The sequence below is a fragment of the Cyphomyrmex costatus genome, unplaced genomic scaffold, assembly GCF_001594065.2.
Source record: "Cyphomyrmex costatus isolate MS0001 unplaced genomic scaffold, Ccosl1.0 scaffold275, whole genome shotgun sequence".
Lineage (NCBI taxonomy): Eukaryota > Metazoa > Arthropoda > Insecta > Hymenoptera > Formicidae > Cyphomyrmex > Cyphomyrmex costatus.
The window spans coordinates 482,524-503,886 of record NW_017276855.1 but is presented as its reverse complement, the minus strand read 5'-3'; the positions used below and the strand labels follow the sequence as shown (position 1 = coordinate 503,886).

The window sequence follows — 21,363 nt, the reverse complement described above, 5'->3', positions numbered from 1 at the left end:
TCTCTGAGAGAGATAAATTCCGAACTGAAAATAATTTCAACTTCTAGTTGTGCAAAGTGTTGGAGCGAAGTGCTCGCGAACTATGCGCGAATTATGTGGATTTCTGTTCCACGACGCGGATCCGTTAACGGGATGGTAAAGGGAGAGGCGGGGAGAGGATGAGCGGGCGTTGTCGGATACAATGGGAGCCTATCGCCGAGAGATGACGGCGGATGGAAATCGGGACGTCGAGATATACCGCAAGGAGATCGCGGGATCATAGCGGCGATCCTACACGCCTAGATTCGATCGCGGCGGTCAGCGGCTCTACGCGCTGCAAATAATTACAGCCGTCCTTACATTCCATTGCAAGGCGGGCAAACTGGTTCCGAGCGCGGCGGCCACTTGCGCTAGAATACGGAGAGAGACTCATGGAGAGGAAACCATATTTCTTTAAAGTAACATACGCCGCGTTTTTCAAGCCTTACGCGTCGTCCTGCGTGGCGCAACTCCGCGACAACGATCGCGATTTGTATTTGAATTATGCGGGAGCCTCAATGATAATTACACGCGACACACAAAGAATGCTATTCATGTACCAAGTATATGCATGTATGTTTAATCGTTAGTATATTTTCTTGGACATTTTACTCGTCCTTTAAAGAATAATCAATGACCGATATGTATAAATAACATATAGATTAAGTAAATTTGGCATTTTCGCGATCAATGGACGGATCGATTTAATATCGATTCGAGAGCTATAAACGTTGCCATTGTCTAGAATCGCTCACAAGTAGATTAATTTTTTCTTTCGACAGAATTTGAAAATAGAAGCTTCAAATTTTTTAACGTTTTAGTAATTATATCGAGTTAAGACTCCTATATTTATTAATAATCGCCAATGCTCTTTCGGAAGCACAGATAACGAAGTTGAAATATAATAAGAGTACACTCAACTTGAAATTAGTTAAAGAGAGACGCGGATCTCTCAAGCTTAATTCACGATATTAATCATTCCGAGTCTTCGGACATTAAGCTCTCTATCGTGGCTAACTAAGTTTCGTGAGAAGAACATCGACCCCGCGGTAATCCATTTCACGTCTGCGAGGAAAAAGAAATCTGGATAAAAGGAAAGACATCCCGTTTGAAATTCATGTTTAAGATTCGAACGGAACTGCGCGGCGAAATCGCGAATCGTCGCACGGCGCTTAAATGCTACACGCGCGCGAGATATTCCCCGGTGTTTACACTCGGTCGCGGAAAGATTTCGCAAACAACAGAGAGACATACGTCGTCTCCGCGCAGGTACGGGCCGGTGGTGCGGTGACGGTCGTAGGCGCATTAATAATGTAAGTGTGCAGATGGTGTGCAGTGAGTGCGCGGCGCCGCTGACTAGGATCAATGTTCCGTTCGCGGTCTATATAGCCGGCACACGGCCGCGCGCCACGATATTTAGGTAACAACAAAGAGGGAGAGAGAGAGAGAGAAGAGAGAAAGCCGGGGCTGTGTGGGAAACAACACGGTTGCACACACCCCGCTCGCTCGCTCTCCCGCTCCCCCCACCCCCCTCTTTCCGCTGCACACGCTCGGATAATGCATTTGCGCGAATATTTTAACCAATCGTAGCGCGAAATTACCATATGGAAATAAGTTCCCTTTCTCTGTCTCTCTTTCTCTCAATCGATCTGAATTTCGCCGCAACTTGTGATTCGCGCGGGGGAGGGGGGCGGGGGAAAGAAAAAAAAAAAAAAAACGACTCCTCCAACTTGCGCCACCGAAGGAAAGAAAGAGATTCCCCTTCCCCGTATTCAAGAGAACACGTGCTCCTTGAATCTTTAAGCTCGCTGCTTGTGGAACTGTACTTATATATAATTTCGGCAACCCCCCATTTTTTTCTTGAAAAAAGAACTCATCTCAAAAATTCTATAATTCGAAACGGAAGATCTAATCTTATATATATCGACTTATAAAAATATGTCGTAAAGTAAAGAAAGGAAAAAGTGTCATGTTGCCCTGATCTTATATATATCGCATGACTACTGTATGTCGGCGATGTACAATTAGGCTGTTTTGTAACTATCTTTTCATTTTTAAGCGTGTCTTTTCTCGTTTTGGACATAATATCGTCGTATCATTAAATGAGAAATTTCTCGATTAGTGCCGTGGCAAGCGATATTAATGTGAATATAAATTTATCATCTCTCATATATCTTGTACATATATTCGCCGTTTATAGAACCCTCTTTATGAAATACATATGTATATAAATATTTTGATATCGTTTATAATTTCTACGTTACGACGTGCCAAATTGTAAAATTGTAATTGAATTTCTTCCTTCGAATGCATCTCTCGCGGTAAATTAAGAAATCTTCGAAATCTCTTGGGCTTGACGATAACCGCTGCCAGAATTAAGATATCAAGGCGTATATTGTGAAGATAAGTAATAACATATTTTATAAATTTATTCACATGATTTAAATAAATCAAAAGTATACAGTTAAATCTCACGTCACATGCGCAAACGCTCGCGTGGCTTGCTCCTCGTCGGATCGCGCGGGCGCACGTCTCACGCTTTTGTTTCTCTCACTCTTCGATTCTTACCTTCTCTTTTACGCGGCGAACTGTATCTTACACGAGGCGCGGCGATAAAGAGTGTATACCCAATATACATATTTACATATCATACAATCATCTTTTCTCTTCTCTCTCTCTCTCTCTCTCTCTCTCTCTCTCTCTCTCTCTCATTCACTCACTCATGCTATCTCTTGTTCTTTCTCTCTCTTGCAGACATATAAAATTACAAAAAATCATCTACCTAGTCTCGAAAATTTCGGAGTCAAAGCTAGCATCATGATTCTATTATGCGGCGAGGACGTTGAAATGCGACATGTGTCAGTTACATGTATGTATATGTACAATGTACATACGTACACGAACGCATATTGCGTAGTAGAGAACGTTATTTACACGGATTCGTCGTAAATAGGAGGTATTTACATGAGGGTGAAATCGCCGCCACGAAAGAGACGGCCTGACAATCCGCGCGTGATCACGCGAACTTTGAGATCTTTGGGTGCTAAAAAGCATCTGAGGTAAATGAGATTTATAGAGGTGCACAGAGAGTCTCAGAATCTGTGGTTTTAATAATAGTTGAACCTCGTGAATTTCGAGTTTTCGATTCAAGACTTTGAGAAGATTACAAGCTACATATTTTTGATATTCAATCCTTAATAAAACTTATTCGAAAAAGTTTTTCTGAACTAAAAGAAAAAGAGAATATAAAAAAAAGAGTGATTTTTGAAGTTGAATATCGAATAAAAAATTAAAGATTTTTGTATTCTGCACTTTTGAAGCTTAATTTCCACGTTCAGATATAGCAAATAATTACAAAAAAGGTAAAAAAAAAAATTATTGCGAAGTTTTTTACATTTTTATAAAAAAAAATTAATTCTATGTATAAACGAGATTCGGGGACACTCTATATACCTAACAAAACATTCTCACAAGACGCTGTTACGAAATTTGTATTTATATTAATAATCCGCAATGTGCAATCCCGACGACAAGGGAATAGGCCGAAAAACTTATTATAAGCACACAGAGCAAAGGAAGATGCAGTTAAGAATATATATAACAAAAATAAAGGAAAAAAAGAGATAAACACAAGAAATAAAAAAATGTTCCAACGACATAAAAAAATCGAAATTTTCATTGAGCAAAAAAGGAAACCGGCGCAATAATCATTATCGCAATAGACATCCCCAAAGTCTCCAGAGATAATTATGATATGCTAATACTCCGTCCTTCGTCTTTTGCGACGATGTCCCTGAACTATGTACACATATTTCGCAGGGGTTCGTGACTCGGCACGCGCGCAACGTTTTTGAGAATTCACAATCTGTCGACCGTACGTCACAAGGACAAAACTCAGCACAACCTTTTTCGGAACGACTATCGTCGCTCTCGTCGTTATTGTAGTCGGTTCGACAGTATCGCAGTCCCATGAGTCCCATACGAGGATACTGGGAACGGTCGCAGGAAGCTAAACCAGGTAGGCCTGTCCAGAGGTGGGCGGGGGCGGCGGTGGCGGTGGTTGCTGCTGCCTCCAGGCGGTCCTCTCAAGGGTGGAGTAGTCCGAGTCGATGGACGAGTAGATGTGCTCGGACAGCGGTCTCCTGTGGTCCTCGCCAACGCCGCAGTTGGCGGTGTTGGTGGTGGCGACAGTGGTCGTGATGAGATTACTAGCTGGCACCGCGTCCCGGTAGGCGTGATTGACGGTTAACCTGGGTTGCGCTGGCGACGACGACGGTGGCGGTGGCTGCGGCTGCTGTTGTTGCTGTGGCAACATAGGGGGAAGCGGGGCACCGCTGCACGAATAGGCGGGCGGTGCGTGTTGCAGCATCAACGCCGACGAGGCGTCCTTGAAAAGCGCGGCACGCTGGCCGCCGCGCAGCGTCGACATCCCGGTTTTCTCGAGACTACCGACACCACCGTCCAGCATGTAAGTGTTGATGTTGCGTTTGTACACCAACGGTGAAGATTTACTCTCGACGGATACATCACCGACCGCTGTAGTGGTGGTAGTGGTACTAGCAATGATTGCAGTTGTGGACGATGGTATAGCGTACCTTAACCGTTCCCAGAACCTCTTCTCGCCCCATGTAAGTATGAGCGCTGCCGTTCTCAAATAGGGCCGCAGCTCAGGATCGCGTTCAACCTCGGTGCTAACATGGCCAGCTTGGATGACGATCAGCTGAGAGGCACGACCGCGCAATGCTTCGTGCAGCGCCGCGCGAAACTCGAAACGCGACCACTCGGTTTGAAGAAAATCACGGGTAAGCACAATTAGCACGCGCCGAGATGCGTCCACCGCCTCGAGGACGGCTGGTGCGGGCGCAGAAGCGCGCAACACGCAAGGCAAATCTCGGTGATGGAGGCAGAGTCTCAGACCAGCCGCACCGTGTTCCAGTTCGACCGCTAACGAGTGCAAGACAAAGTCTTCGTCATTTGGACTGTAACACACGTAACAATCGTAGATGCGATCGCGATCGGCGTCACAGCAACCCGTAGCCATCGTGGCCGCAGAACCCATGTTCGTCGTCGTTACTGATTTCCCCGGTTTCGTACGCAAAAATCTCAGTCCATACTTGGAATAGGCCCAGGCCCCGACCGGTTCGCGGAACACGAAAGCGAGTACTATAATCACCAGCAAAACAATGATGGCTGAGAGAGTGGCAGCCACTAATGGCAAATAGTCCGATACCATGATACTCTCAATGACGCCACCCTGGGCGAAATAATCCGAACAGGCAGTCTCGTTGACATTCAAACGACGTCGATAAGACGGTCTGGCGTCGCCGCCGTAATAACACCATACATCGCCAGCGTCAATAACCTTGTGCGCATTGTCTGACACCCAAGAAGACAACTCTTGCAGGAACTTGCAGCGGCACGACCATGGGTTGCCGCCTAGCGATAACTCAACTAATCGAGCGTTTAAAGTGACTTGCCACACTGGAAAGGTTACCAACCGATTGCCGTGCAATCTAAGAATCTCAAGTGATCGCAACGGCAAAAACGTTAGGTTGCCAATAAAGCCAATCACATTGTTCTGTAGATAGAGCTCGCGCAAGTGGGATAATCGCTCGAACTCGAAGCCCTTGAGTTCACGTATGCGATTGTCTTCGAGATGTAGAATTTGCAGGTTGTTGAGGCCATTGAAGGTGCGATTCTGGATGGATTCGATGCCACTGGCGTTCACATATAACACGCGCATGTTTTTACGGCCGATAAACACGTGATTCTGCAACTCTCGCAACACGTTGCCATCTAGATAGACTTCGGTGGCGTCCATCGGTATCCTACGCGGAATTTCTTCGACTCCAAGACCTGAGCAATCGACTGCGTTCGTGTTCCATGTACGGTCATTGTAACACTTGCAGCCTGCCGGACAAGTCATCTCGCAATCACAGGCATCGAAATCACAACAATGACAGAGGGCAAAACAATGCGCCTCGTAGCGGCAGAGGAACTGTTCCGAGCGTGCAGTAGAAGCCGGGACGATGGCGACTCCCCGCGGGCCGGAGGTACGGCACATGACATTGTCAAGGTCCATGACACGTGGATATTCCCTCGTCGAGGTTTGGTTATTGATGGCCGGCAACCAGTCCATCGAGCAGTTGCAGTTGAAGGGGTTGCCACCGATGTAAAACTCTGGCAGTGGTTTATTCTCCGGTACTTTGGTCAGCAGTAGCGATGTTAACTCCATCGTCTCGATCATGTTCGCGTACATGTCAACCCGGGTAAGATTCACTTTATCGACGAATGTATTCGGTCGTACGGTACTGATGTAGTTGTTGTTGATAAATAATAGCTCAACGCTATCTGGCACAGACAACGGCGAGAGCTCAGTAATGCGATTGTGACTAGCATCCAAAGTCTTCACTTTAGAGTTGCGAATTTTATAATAGTTGCCAAGACTTTCGATAAAATTGCCGTGAATGTCAAGCCACTTAAGATTAATAGGTATAAAAGCGAAATCGAACCATTCTATGTGATTGTCCGATAAATTCAGTAATAGAAGACTAGTGATGCTAGTGAATACACCGTTGATTTCCGAAAGAAAATTGCCATCCAACCGGATGGCTTCCAATTTGATATTACGTTCAAACGCGTGTCTTTCCACGTGTTGCACTTTGTTCCGAGCCAAATTGAGGATTTGAAGATTCGGCAAGTCCCAGAGCATACCATGAGTCAGATTGCCGATGTCGTTACCGATTAGACGTAGACCAGTGAGTTGATGAAGGTTACGGAAGGAACCGTTGTGAAACTCGTTGATCCGGTTCTCGCCCAGGTCAAGGGTCTTGAGGAAGGCGAGGTCACGTAATGCGTCCGGTACTGCAGTAAGCTCGTTACCACTGAGATCTAGTTCCTTGAGATCAGAACAATTGCGAAACGCCATCGTGTCGATACTCGAAATCGAATTTCCGGACATGGTCAGGCGATTTAGTACAAACAGACCGTTAAAGAGCTGTGCTCCTATAGTATGGATCTTGTTGTCAGAGAGTTCAAGCGTATGGAGATTGTAGAGCGGCAGAAAAGCGTTATTCTCGATACGGTCAATCGAGTTATTGCGTAAATCGAGAATCTGTAGAAAGAACAGGTCCTTAAACATGCGGGCGTCGATATGTGTCAATTGATTGTATGATAGGTCAAGTACGATCAGGCGAATCAAACCGAGGAAAGTAGTCTCGTCGACGCGATCGCTGCCAAGGCGGTTGTTGGCGAGATTCAGCACCAGCAGCTGCTCCAGCTGGGTGAAAACGCCCCGTGGCAAATCACGTAGGCCGTTGTACGCCAGGTGTATCTCTCGTAGATCGCGCGTAGTTTTGAACAAATCCTCGGGCAGCGAATCCAGGGAATTGTGGCTGACGTTAAATGTACGTAGCACAGTGAGTCCTTGTAAGGCATTCTTGCCGATCTCAACGATCGCATTGCGCTGCAGGTGTAGCTCTTGTAGTTGCCGCAAGCCCACCAGCGGTCCGTCGTCAAATAGCTGCCGTAATTCATTGCGTGATAGATCCAAGATCCTGATATCGGCGCGACAGGATCCGCCGTTGATGTCAGCGCGCACTGTTAGACCGATGTCATCGATGTCGCGGATACGATTGCCGGTGAGATTGAGGGTTTGCAAATTGTCTAGCTCGCAAAGCAGTTTGGGCGGCAGCGTCAGTACATTGCTCTCGACGATCTCCAGAGTATGAAGCTCGCGGAGGCCACGGAGCGAACTTGGCGCGAACTCCAGATATCTAGCAGCACCCCAAGCGGCATTGAACGTCTGTACGACGAGCCGCTTAAGATCCGGCAATGGCAGAAACGCATCCTCTGGAATACGTAACACCTTGCAGCCGTGCACGTGTAGTTCATGCAGACCGGCCAGTCGCTGCCAACTTTGCGCGTTCAAGCTGCTCTCGAAATGATGCACGTCGCTGCAGCGAATTCGTAGTTTAAGTGCGCCATCGAGGGACGGCGCCAGGGTGACGATCGCCGTAGGATCTAACACGCGAAGGGCGCAATCCGCTGAACGGGTGTCATTGCCAGCCTCGCTGGTCCACCGGCAGGCGGCCGCGGCCGGGCAAGGGTGCATCGACACCAGCAATAACAGCAATAGTGTTGTCGCAAGCAGGCGATGGAACGGGGCGGCTGTATTCACCGTTGTCGCTGTTGATGTCGATGTCGATGACAATACAGTTGAGGATATTGCCGATGATGTCCATGATGATGTTGTCCACGATGACGATGTCCAGGATGATGGTGTCCACAATGGTGTTGTCCACAATGATGTCGCCAACGACGTCGCCAACGACATCGTCGTCGCCGCCGTTGCCGTCGTCGTCACAACGACATCACTCTTCACCGTTGTCATGTCACGCCGCATTTCTACGAAGAGCAACCTATCCCTTTTGCTCTCGACGTCCACGTCGAGTCGCGCGTCGGGGTAACGGCAGCGGCGACGACGGCAACGGCGACGACGACCACGACAACGACGCTCGTTTCGACAATCTTGGGGTAACGAGCGGCCCTCCCCCTTCTACCCTTTTCATTCACGCAACACACACGCGTATTCGGGGGGGTACACAGACTCGCGGCTCTCGGCACGACGTCGACGACGACGACAACGGGGAGGACGAGGTGGCCGACGACGACGACACACGCACGCACGCCACATACACACGCGCGGGGCTGCTCCACAAAAGAGGGAGAGAGAGAGAGCGCGCGCGCGCGCGCGCTCACGCACCTCGTATCACGTATCAAACGCGGAGCGGCCCATTTCCCTCGCCCTTTATCCGCGAGCTGGTCACCACTGCGAGGCCACCCCGCTGCTGCCACCCCGAAACACCGCACCGTTCACCCGCGCTTCCGCGCGCGAGCCCTCGTCACCTCCCCCGTGTAAATTCGACCGTCGTTCCACGGTCTCTCACAAATAAAGATATACCCTCTTCTTTTTAATAAGTCACACAAATCAAAAAGATACCCTTTTTCTAACAGCAAGTATCCAATCCTGCGAAATATCAAAACCCACGTATCCTGTTCTTTCACCGTAACGTAAAATCAGTCCTTGAATCACGATTGTGCACGACGGTGGCCTTAAAACGCTCTTTGATGATCACGAAAACAGGCCCGTACGAGCGCAAGCACTCGTGCTGCACCGTCGCGCGCACTCGCCTCGCATCGAGCACCAGCACTGAACCCGTGAGCGCCTGAGCGCGCATCATCGGCATTCCCGTTCCCGACCGTTGCAGCCCCCGGTTTTCCCCGCCCCCTCCCCCCTCCCGACGATCCTAGAGGGCACCACCTTCTTGTAATCATCAACAAAAGCGGGAGATAATCGAACAAATCGGAGACATATAGATAATTGATAGGATTGCGGGAAACTCGTTCTGGAACGAGCACTCGTAATAACATCGTGGAGAAATTTTATTATATTTTCGATTTTGTTCGTAAAGAGGATTGCTTATTTTACGTTTTTATAAAACTTGAAATATATATCTTTCGAGCAGAATAGAATTCTTTAGCTTTTATAAAATTTTAAAGATACTTTTTTTAGATAAATTGTGAAAAGAAGATTGATGTCAAATAAATTTTAAACTACGAGAGGAAAGAAATTTTTATAAAAATTATAATTTTGTCTTTGATTCCATTAATCACCATAAAGATCGTTTCGTCTGTTCGTATTATTCGAATGTGTGTATTTTAGCGTACAAAATTCGAAAATAAGGAAATAACTGATATAATAATTTATAGAGAATATATTGTAAAGGTGATGTTAGCTTGAAAAAAACCAAAGTAATAAACAAAGTCCTATATATATTAAAGGATATACATATTTTAACTTTAAATCATGTAAATAATTTAAGTGAATATCGCGTATTATTATTGTCCACGTGCACATGTGGGCAATACAATAAACAGTTACCCTCATTCTTACAATTTGAAAAACGACAACAGAGTGAACAATCTAATTAGCATACAAGAAGTCTCTGTTTGCTGTTTTACATGAATTATATAAACAGTTAAAGTATACATTAAAAAATACAAAATGTCTATACTTTGTACTGTATTTAAGAATGTGCATAAAAACGCCAGCATTGAAGAAATCGCATAAAATATTTCGATGATATATTAAAATATAGCATATCTTTAAATCTTCTCTTTATCTTTGTGTTTGTCGAGAATAACATAAAGTTTAAAGTCGTGAAAAATTTCAATTATTTATTATAGTTATAGCGTTTTTGATTGTTGCGAATTTTAAATCGATCTGAATTGGATTAATGCTTTGCTATTGGTTAATGCTACATGCTCTATTAATGGTAGAACTTGCAGTTATTAATCCAATCTGGATCGGTTCAAAATCCGTTATACACGGTTGAAGACGCTTTTATGTTTAAAAATTTTAAATACAGTCATGAACCAATCAGAGAGGTGTATTAATTTATGTTATAAAATATAAGATATAAAAGCGGTTTTATGCTTTTTTTCTGTAGAATAATCTTAGTTTAATTTACTCGTCATTCTTTTTCAATTCTTACGACTAGAAAAGATGCAGAATTAATTAAACTAAGATTTAAAAAATGGACAACTAAATCTATAAATCTATAGGTCTATAAAAACGGACTACAAATGCTGTCCTATGTCTTCTAAAGAGTACGTTCAGGAATCACATTTACATAAGGAATTGCGCGGAATAAAAGGAAAAGGGAACAGAGAATAAAGAAAAAAGCCTAATTATTTAATCGGCAGTGGAACTAATCAATCGTATTTGCTGTTTAGTAAAATTGACCAATTACAGTTGACAATTAATCACTGATTATGGTTAATCAAGTTGTTGAAACCGATCTTAAATTTCCTGATTCCTGCTTTTTAAGATCCAAAAATAATAGGTTAAAAAAAAGCTTTAAACCGTAAGATATTGGCTAATCACAATTGAATATGAGGAAAATAATCGTTTATGATTGGTTGATTTCTTACGACTTAAGCTGCACTGCACTTGAAAACATTCTCTTGTTGGAAAGTACCCTTAAGGCCGCAGCACACACTTTTGCATGACGCATAATACATAACAAGTTCAAGTATTAGAAAAAAGTAAAAAGATTTGAATCATGGTATAAGTAGAGAGGACCTGAAAGTGGTCATTATGACCTTTTTTTGTGAACTGTGTACCAAAGTTTATAGAATAATGTCCACGTTTTTATCATTCTTTTCCATGCTATCAAAGTTGATTGTTTATCCTTGTCTAACTCACGTAATAGTATGGAAGAGAACCACAAAAATGTGGATATTACCCTACGAGATTTGGTGCACGAAAAAGGTCGACACTCTCAAGTTTTATCTCACTAGAAGAGTGTTTTGAGTAATTGAGAATAAAAATAAATTCTGTTTTATTTGTAAAAATTATGCCCGTATTGTATTCAGAACTACAAATTGTTTATTTCTCTGATGCAAGAGGCATTATATTATCGAAAATTAATATTTTCTTCGGAAATAGACAGCATATTAATATTAATATTTGTTTTTTACTCTTGTATTGTTTTTACAAATTTTGATTTTATTTGTATATTTGATTATATATAATATATATTTTTATCAATACTATATTTGAATTTAGTGCTAATTTTGGGACAAGCATTTGATTGGTTGTTCTATCAGTCTATCGCCATTATATGCAATGGTATACCTATGGATGCATTTCGTTTTGGACTTGCAGCGCTTGTAAGCATCAACATTATTTGTTTTTGTTTATTATTTCAGAAATAATTGGGATGAACTGATGTTTACAGCGTAAAGCATGAAAATGTACTCTATTTTTATATTATTCGAATATCAAGTATATGCAAAATGAATGGACTTCCAACTCGCCAACGATGATTCGCTGAAGGCGAAATGGAAAGGCGGGAAAATGCATATTCGGCAGTGAAAGGTTAATCACTGAATCTGTCTCGAGTTTAAAGATAATTTATTACAAACTCAAATGAATATGCTAACGTACGAGGAACTCGTGTAGACGTAATCGCGTGCGAATGATATTAATAATAATACGGTATCGAAAGACCGGCTATGACACAGAGAACTTGGAAATTAATGACAAGATTATTGCCTAACGACATGGACAATTAAGATCTCGCGACGTAATTTAAAAAGAAAAATAATACATCTTACAAAGCGCTACTTACAATTTATCGCCGTGTTTTATAACGCAGTACGCTGGACGTTGTTATCTCTCTAACCAACGAGTATATTCTAGAGAGGAAACTGGATCACTTGAGGATCTCTAGCACGCAGCAGCCGGGCATTTTCTATAAAATTTGTTAGTTATAATGCATATTTTGAATAGATACAATTTTACAGGTTAAAAATCGATGTTTATGTCACCATGTATAATTTGTTTTCTATTATATATATATTTCACTTACTTTCTACACAGTCTGTGATCTCTTATCAAATTATATATTAAAAAACTATTTATTTTATTTATATATTTATAATGATTATACATTGTTTACGATATACTTATAGTATCACATCAACTGACCATACCTTTATCTACGACGCCATGTTTTGTCAAACTAGAAAGATTGGCCAGACTCCTTTTATTATAGGGAGAGGGACTCTAAAAAAGAACAGACTTGAGCGCCGCAGCAATCGCATTACCGCCGCCATCTTGAACGTTGTACACATAACGGTCGCTAACTGGTCGCTGGCTGCAGTGCTGCTGCAGGTCGTTTCGAAGTGTTGAAGAGTTTCACACGACAAACGACAATCACGATCAAACCATTCGGGGCATTCGGCACCATTCGGCATTTGGCAACGATCAGTTCGGCGGGATACAGTGGTAGTGCGTGTTGTGTTTTATTGTCGCCGCGCAATCTGTGCATTTTGAAAGGAACGAGAAATTTCCCTACGATTTTCGAAAAATGAAGTCCGCTTATTTGATCTGCGCGTTACTGTGCGTAACGCTGGTGCGGGCCAACGACGGTGAGTTGGTTAATTCCAATTATTGGCGCGTAACGAAGTGCAAAGTGCATTGCTCATACATGCGTAATAACGGGGGTTTGATGCACGCGGTATCTAATGGATGGCAGACGGTTTCGCCGGGTTCCGCGTTTTTATCAGGAGACGCCTACTCGCGTCGAATTACCGATAGTGGCTGGACTGTCAGATTTTTCCCCGTAGGCATTTAAGAGAAATTTATATATTCGTAAACACTCGCGCTTTCCGCATCCCGTTCACGCGTATAAAGATATTCTTTTCTGAGAGACGTAAGGACATTTTTTTTTCCCTTCCTTCTTTTTTTTTCCTTTCGCGGTAAGTCGATAAAGATGTAAGATTGATTAGAAAGAAACATCGATCCAGTACAGCGTCCCAGTCTCTTACGCACATTCGACCTTCGTTACACAACGGCGGTGGTCTCGGAGTAGATTGCTATTGATTTTTCGCTGACCACCACCGGCCGAATCTTAGCTATGATGAACGATAACGATCGGACGCGCAACGACTTAATGTTTTATCGTCGTCAGCAATACGTTTCGCGGTTGCTGATAAACTATATATAAACCAGCAAAACTGTTTAATGCTGAAACAGTTGAAATCTTATCATGAAAAAAATTCTTTTTGTGTATGCCCGTTTCTAGTGTTCCTACCATCGTAGATTAATGTCAATTTCAGTTCAATTTGTTGTCTTTGCTTTTTTTAATTAACAAAATTAGAAATGATGAAGAATTAGTTGAATTGAGATTAAAATTAAACTGCATTAGTAGAAACAGGTTAGAGTTGAATCGTTCATCTGTTTTTACTCTACATGTAGAGAAAAGAGGAAAAATGAATCAAAAAGTTTTCAGCTGAAACGACAGATCTAAAGATATTGATACGCATTTGTATTTGTCAAAACATAAAGATGTATTATATATATATATAAATCAATGTCGTAAATTATTTGGCATAGAAACGTAAAAAAAATTAAAAAGGTAACAGATTATATATCTTGAAACGAAGTGAAAATTACAAAGAGAAAATAAATATATTAGATATTGACCAATAAAATTAAAAATATTGTAGCGAGTTTTCTCACTTCTGTCATTTTCATTTCGTTTCAAATTACACAATTCTCTGATAGAAATTATTCAAACGTTCAAAATTTTTTTAATCTTGGAACATTAATCTGCAAAATTTTTATATCATTACAGAATGAAATTTGTTCAAAATTTTATTTTTGCTTTATATTTCTAGATGAATGTTGTTATTAACATAAAATTATTATTATTGACTTAAAAATTATTTTACTCAATGCTTGAATGATGAATAGTGCACATACATTTATACATAATGTATTAAAGAAATATTATAAATGAAATGAAAATGAAACTTTAGATATATCATTTTATTTCATTGCAAGTCACAGGAAAAACAGTTTTAAATGTACCTAAAAATGGAAATATGTAGAACATTTATTTATTTAAAAAAATTAATGTATAGTTTTGTTCATACATTCATTTGCAGTGCAAGATGGAACTACATCGGAGTCTCTGAACACTACGGCTATACCCACTACTACTGTTATCACTACTGCGAACAAAATTATTCCTACTACTAATGGTACTATTCCTTCTAATGGTACTACTCCTTCTAATGTTACTACTCCTTCTAATGTTACTACTACTAGTGTCCCTATCACCACCACCACCAATGTCACCACTACCCCTGCTACTACTGTTACTTCTCCTCTTACTACTACTACTACCATTATTACTACTGTTAAACCTACAACTACTACTACACCAACAAGTACAACATCGAAAACAACCAGCCAGGCCCCAACATCTCCACCGACTACAACCACTACTACAGCTCCAACAAAGACAACAGCTGTACCACCGTCATCTAAGGATCGCCAATTTGATGGTCTAAGCTTCTTTGGTACGTAAGAGATGTTATTCCGTTAGTTATTTCTATAAATTGATTGAGAAAATATATCTTAGATAAGACTATAAAATGAAAAGTTCTGTTTTTACAGAAATTTTATTAAAATAACTAAAATTGCATAAATTACAAATAGTAGTTAAAAAACATTCTTTTACGTGAATTTTTTTATTATAAATTTTTTAATATTGTTAAATATCAAATAGTCATGCATATTTTTTTATTGCAGGTGGTATTATCCTTACTACCTGTTTGATGGCAATCGCTGCGTTCTCATGGAAGTTCTATAGGCAGTGCAAGGAAGGGAACTACCGTACACTGTGATAACGTGCAAGGCGCTATATAACAAACTTTCGTCAAGTAAACAGTTAATTGAATTAAGAACTATGAATAATTATTTTATCGTAATAATATTGCGTATTTTTATAACGCAGTCAAAGTGTTGCGTGGTTAAGTGCTCTTAGTAATGTGATGTACAACCACGTTCCGTTTTTCTCGATACATATATGTAATAAAGAGGGAGGGGGTCATGAGTATTCATATGTATTGGAAACAACATTGTATGTATATGCGTCATTTTACTAATAGACGAGAGATTGTGACGATTACATGTTGTAAGTAGAAGCAGTAGATGATATGAAGAAGGGGAGATGTGGGCGCATTGACAAAAACCAATGACCAATCAAATGTACATTCCATAAGAGAGAAAAAAAGGATATCATAGTTCTTTATTATTCTTTTTAGCTTTCGCTCAAACTCTGAAACTGTTAGCAAGCTGTATCTTTAATCTATGATCGTATACATTCCGCAGTACAGTTACGTAAGATCTGACTTTTCTATGAGAGGAGAGAGAGAGAAGAGAAAGTATTAAACTTAAGAAACATTGAGTTCGACGTAGGTATTTTAGCGTGGAAACGCTATGCCAAAGCGAAACAAATCTTTCAAATATTTGAATCTCAAACTGACGTATAAATTACATCGACGCGTCTGAGACGCACTATATAATATAAATACTTAAAGCTGGTTATTGGCTGTTATTAAAAATATTAATAGTTTTACGGTACACAATATATGGTATGCTATTAACTCTCTCCTATCCTTATCACTATGGTCTTGTTCTACAATATTTTTCGACAAAATCTGAGCAACGCGTGGATATTCGTATAAACATTTAAGACTTCATTCAAGTAAAAGTTCCTTTTTTAAATTAGATTTTGCATTTTTTTACGTATTTTTTATTTACTCGCCTAAATTTATATTATATGTACAATGCATAACAATTTTATTACTTTGTAATTTCATTCTTGAATACACTCAAGATATCATCGATTATTTACACGTTGCAATCGTAATCGCCGTTGTCATAAAACTTTAAACTTTTAAAAATACTTATTCATTAAATAGAATGCCTAAGTATTAAATAGTTCCTTTCTCACATATTCGCCTAAAATGAATGAAACCAAGGAAATTTGCTTTTTACTTTTATTGTACAATGTGTTACAATAGAATTTAATTTATAATTTTTTTTTCTTAGCAAATATTGTGAGATATTTTAAATAACATAGTATTGTATTAAGTATGTTAAGTGATATTCTATTGTAAGCATAACGTGTCATGTTTATTATAAAAAAAAAACAAAGAAAGATAAATGTTACATTATGTATGTGCAATATAATCTCTTTCAGTTTGTCTGTACAACATTGAAAATCCAAAGACATGATTCTGCATTGATATTTTACCAAGTCTAATCTTCTTCCTGATATTCCTCTCACAATCACTATTACGTTACAACAGTATTATTATCAAACACACATATGTATATTTTCGGTTGCGCGATCGTTACGTTTTATCAATATTTTTTTATTGTGAAGAGAATTTAAAAAAAAAAAGAAATATACTTCTAGACAGGATAAATTCCTGTATTTAATATCACATCAGCGGTTCTAACGGTACCAATGATAAATCACCTAGGTCCTCAGTCCGGCGATTGATTATTTTTACCTTACCAGAGGAAAAAGCGTCTTTCGCGCATCGTTTGTTTCTGTAGACGAGACAATTCTGACGTTAATTTGCAACTTGTACGTTACTTATCCAATACAAACATTTTTGTTGTTATGCCATTTGTTTTGGGGCATCTTTTAATTACTGTTTTATAATAATTTAATTATGATACTTTCAAACAAATTTATTAAGTAATCATAATCGCCACCGGGCCGAGGACCGCTACGTGATTTGCTATTGGCATCGGCAGAACCGCTGACGCGATATTAAAATATGGGAATTTACCCTCCCTAGAAAGGGTATTGATCGTCGTTGTTATACGTACTTGACACATATATTTCTGCTTAAAACTAATACACTACTCACACATACAGAAACTCGCAACTCTAATCGTCATTCCTCAAGAAAAGGAAAATCCATTATGTCGCACGAAGGTGCAAAAGAAGAAAAGAAAGCGACGGGGAAAGGTGAAAGGACAAATCGATAACGAGAAGACCACCTAAGTTTCGTTCGGAAATATCACCCAGGGTGATATTTCACCTCGAGTATCATCTTATTCTTGTTGTTCATTTAATGTTAAATAAGGATAAGATAATACTCGGGTGACATTTTCGAACGCAGCTCTACCGGGTATTGTGAATAAGAAATTTGCATTCAACACAGAGAGAGAGAGAGAGAGAGAAAGATTTACAATTTCATCGAGGCTGTAACGCGATATTCGTTGCAACAAACACGATTCAGAATGAAGCAGTGATATTACAGTCCATAAACTTGCTTATCTTGCACTAATTTATTCAGTTGAAAGTTCTCTGATAGCTGATAGTTGGTTTCTTCTGATACCTTCCCAAAAAACGGTTGTAATACATTCAATTACGTCGCGTCAATTTTGGAAAATTCTAATGTTATATTTAGATCAGTGCATAATTTATTAATTTATATGGAACGGAAAACATTTTGTTATATCTAGAATTTATTAAAATATTTTTTAAAGCAGATTATTAAAAATATTGAATTACAATAATTCCAATAATTAATCAATTCGAGATAAATATTTTCTTCTCCGTTCTATATAAATTATGCACTATTCTAAATATAACATTTACTTTCTGCAAAAATATACAATATTATGATAATGATATAAGAGGAATATGGAAATAAAATATATAATTGATCATAATATATAGAATATATGTAATATAATAAAAATTAAGTACACGATATCATATAAATAATAAAATAAAATGTAATCTCAAATTATGAATATATATTGTTTAGCAGGATACCATATTAAGATATAATTATAAGATTATAATATATAATAAAATATTTTTTATTTTATAGAATTTACAAGTAATGAACCATGTCGAATTTTATGGAAGCTACATGTGATATTATTCCCGTCATTTTATTCTCATTTTGCGCTTATTGAGTGTGCGAGTGTTGCGATGTAACATTCCCACAGATGAAATAGGGTATGAGAAACCAGATAAAAAAAACATACGCATGCAAGAAAAGAGATCGCGACGAGACAGGTATGACATAATGAAACAGATAGGAAAAAACACCAATGTGACATCGCCTTTCATTTCGTGCGAATCATCTGACGACAATGCGTACTATAACTCATTTCAAAATTGTTTCTTAAAAGTGAGTGAAGAATATTTCCGATTATTAAAAGAAATAAACGCGAAAGAAATCTCGAAGTAGTCAAGATTGAGAAGCTCAATTTCCTAGTTTAAAGATGATCTTTTTTCAAGAAACTGTAGATCTAGAATATTTTAATTTGATTAACTAATAAATCCCCAATAATTAGACAACATTCATCAAGTTAAATTTAGATTTAAAAAAATATTTCTAATCTGAGAACCACAGATACAATTTTTTTTATATATACGTGCAAACTAAACGCACAGAATTAGTGTAGGACGATTTTATGTATATAATCCTAGTTGTTAAAATTTTTTTCAATAAATTCTTTTAAAGGGGCTATCAATAAATATTATTACATATGATACGAAAATATAAGTCTGCTTTTCATTTTATAAAATACCAGATATTTAAATAAAGAGTGGTATTTTAGAATGTCATACGGAAAGAATAATCTGAAAATAATTTTGAATCATCGAAATAATTACGTAGAAATTTCAAGCTTGATGGACAGTGCTGCATAAAGTTTTGACAATCTAGCTTGTTTGAGAGTCTTCTACGCAATTATTTTGATAGATTAAATCTATAAATTTGTAAGGTCTGTTGTTAAAATGCGAAAGGTCTATACTTGAAATGCGAAAAATCAATTTCGAATATTATTTGTTACGTCACTTATTATTTGCATGCGTGTTTTTCCTAAAAAAAATATCGACTTTATAAAAAATAATATATGTTGTAAAAAAAAGATGTAAAATTGCGTAAACAAAAAATCGCACGGTATATAACAAAAATATTTACATTATAAATTGCGTGATTCTTGCACTTGTTCACTTAATTTTACGTACTTCTTTTATAGACTTTTATGGTTGAAAGGTTCAGTGATTTTATAACACTCTATATAACTCGCCGACGTATAACGATCAGCGATCTCGAAACGAATAAGTTCGCTAGAGCGTGATATACCCTTACTCCTTTCACCGAGAGCCTGCTCTGCAGCTTACTTTTATTTATACCTTGGTGGAATTTCTAAGGATATCAACACGGAATTACATACCGCACGATTACGAGCTGCGAACGATAAACGTGCACGGAGCTGAAAGCAAACGTTGCTTCAAATCGCAAAAGAGCGATATGAATTTAACGGCGTTTGCCGCACGAGTTTTTATCAAATTTGTAAACTAGTCTCCTATATTTTGCGCAAAAGAAATAGTGTACATTGTTAGGCTCTACACGCTTTGTTTCAGTATGCAGTGTAAAAAAAAAAATGTAAATTACAATATATAAACAATAAGGGTTCAAATCATAAAATTCATAACGAAAAAGTGTAATATACTTTTATATTTTTTATTCAATTTTATTTTCTTCACAATATTTTATTTTCTATATACCGTGAAAAAGCGCGCATGAAAAGCAAGTAAAATTGTATAAACAGCACATGTAAAAGTCACACAATTTATAATGTAAATAAATTGTATAATGTACGTGAAACGTTCGATAAGTCCATGCAAAGTCTAAGATGTGGCACTACCTGTTATATCAAGATTATTTTTAGTATCTTGGAGGAGAGAGAGATCATACATCGAATTTCAGTGACATTATTTTGTGTTTGACGTTTATTTAAATCAAAGTGTCGTAGTTTGCGAAAAATGGATCAGAAAGAATTTTGTGTAATGCAAAATTGTTCGATTTATACTAACGAAGTCCAAATTTGAAGAAAATAGAGGGAAGGACTTTGTATAAATCGAACAATTTTGCGGTTACACTACACAAAATTCTTTCTGATTAATTTTTCGTAAATCACGGTACTTGATCAATTCAAATGAATGCCAAACACAGAGTAAGATATCTATCTCATTGAAACTGGTGGTGCCGTATTTTAAACTTTGCACGAACGTATCGAAAGAACTAGACATATATGTTTTTTATATATTCATTTTATGTAAATATAAATAAAATATAATATATATTTGATATAATTTTCTATAAATATATGTATGTAATTCTCATAATAATTTGAAATTAGAAAGTCACTCATATAAATGGACAATTACATATAATATACATATATATATATATGAATGATTTTTTACCTAATTTTAATTAATTACCTTAAAGAATTATTTTATAACAAGAAATAGTATGATTGCATTTTATTATGTGTCGTGTTTATATATTGTAAATGTTTTATTATATGTGAAAATGTTGTATATGTGTGTGCGTGTGACACGCTAAAGTTCACGTAATGTTCGCAATATCTCTCAATTTTATTCAACTTTAATTCCTTTTAAAATCCAGTAAATTTAATTTACTCTTTTCATACGTAGAATTTTAATATTTCGTCAAGACATTCGATATTAAATATTAAGATTGCTCAATTCGCAGTTCATTATCGTTTAAGGTTCGATTCCACTAACGTAAAATTAACTCTAATTAAGTTCAATTTGCTCTTTTTTTAATTCTAAGGATTATAATTTAACTTACTGTTTATTTTTTTTTTCTAATGACTGTTTCCACCAATGTAGATTAATTTTAATCTTGGTTCAACTTACTCTTCATTTAAAAAAATTTTTAAACTAGAGAAGGATAAAGTTGAACTAACAATAAGGTTAAAATTAAAATACATTGGTAGAAACAGATATTAGAAAAAAAATAAACAGTAAGTTAAATCAAGATTAAAAATTACATCAGTTGATTTTAATTAGCTTTGATCCAAGTCATTACAATCACTATAATTTTCAGATGAGGGTTAAATCTATA

General features: G+C 38.3%; 2 protein-coding genes across 2 annotated transcripts; one reads left to right on the top strand and one right to left on the bottom strand.

The window, feature by feature from the left end:
• Nucleotides 1-3,664: 3,664 nt before the first annotated feature.
• On the bottom strand, nt 3,665-8,410 carry Toll-7 (Toll-like receptor 7). The gene has a single exon (XM_018541103.1). It carries the CDS (start codon nt 8,408-8,410, stop codon nt 4,028-4,030), a length of 4,383 nt encoding a protein of 1,460 aa, XP_018396605.1. The 3' UTR covers nt 3,665-4,027.
• A 4,438-nt stretch (nt 8,411-12,848) lies between these two features.
• On the top strand, nt 12,849-16,218 carry LOC108774880 (integumentary mucin C.1). The gene is made up of 3 exons (XM_018541104.1): nt 12,849-13,017; nt 14,539-14,955; nt 15,188-16,218. Exons 1-3 carry the CDS (start codon nt 12,957-12,959, stop codon nt 15,280-15,282), a joined length of 573 nt encoding a protein of 190 aa, XP_018396606.1. The 5' UTR covers nt 12,849-12,956; the 3' UTR covers nt 15,283-16,218.
• Nucleotides 16,219-21,363: the final 5,145 nt, after the last annotated feature.

Bases quoted from the DNA above. Each gene is read 5' to 3' on its own strand.
- Toll-7 (XM_018541103.1), bottom strand. From the start codon at position 8,410: ATGACAACGGTGAAGAGTGATGTCGTTGTGACGACGACGGCAACGGCG.
- LOC108774880 (XM_018541104.1), top strand. From the start codon at position 12,957: ATGAAGTCCGCTTATTTGATCTGCGCGTTACTGTGCGTAACGCTGGTG. The intron at 13,018-14,538 runs GTGAGTTGGTTA...ATTCATTTGCAG, and splicing joins GCTGGTGCGGGCCAACGACG to TGCAAGATGGAACTACATCG. The intron at 14,956-15,187 runs GTACGTAAGAGA...TTTTTATTGCAG, and splicing joins TGATGGTCTAAGCTTCTTTG to GTGGTATTATCCTTACTACC.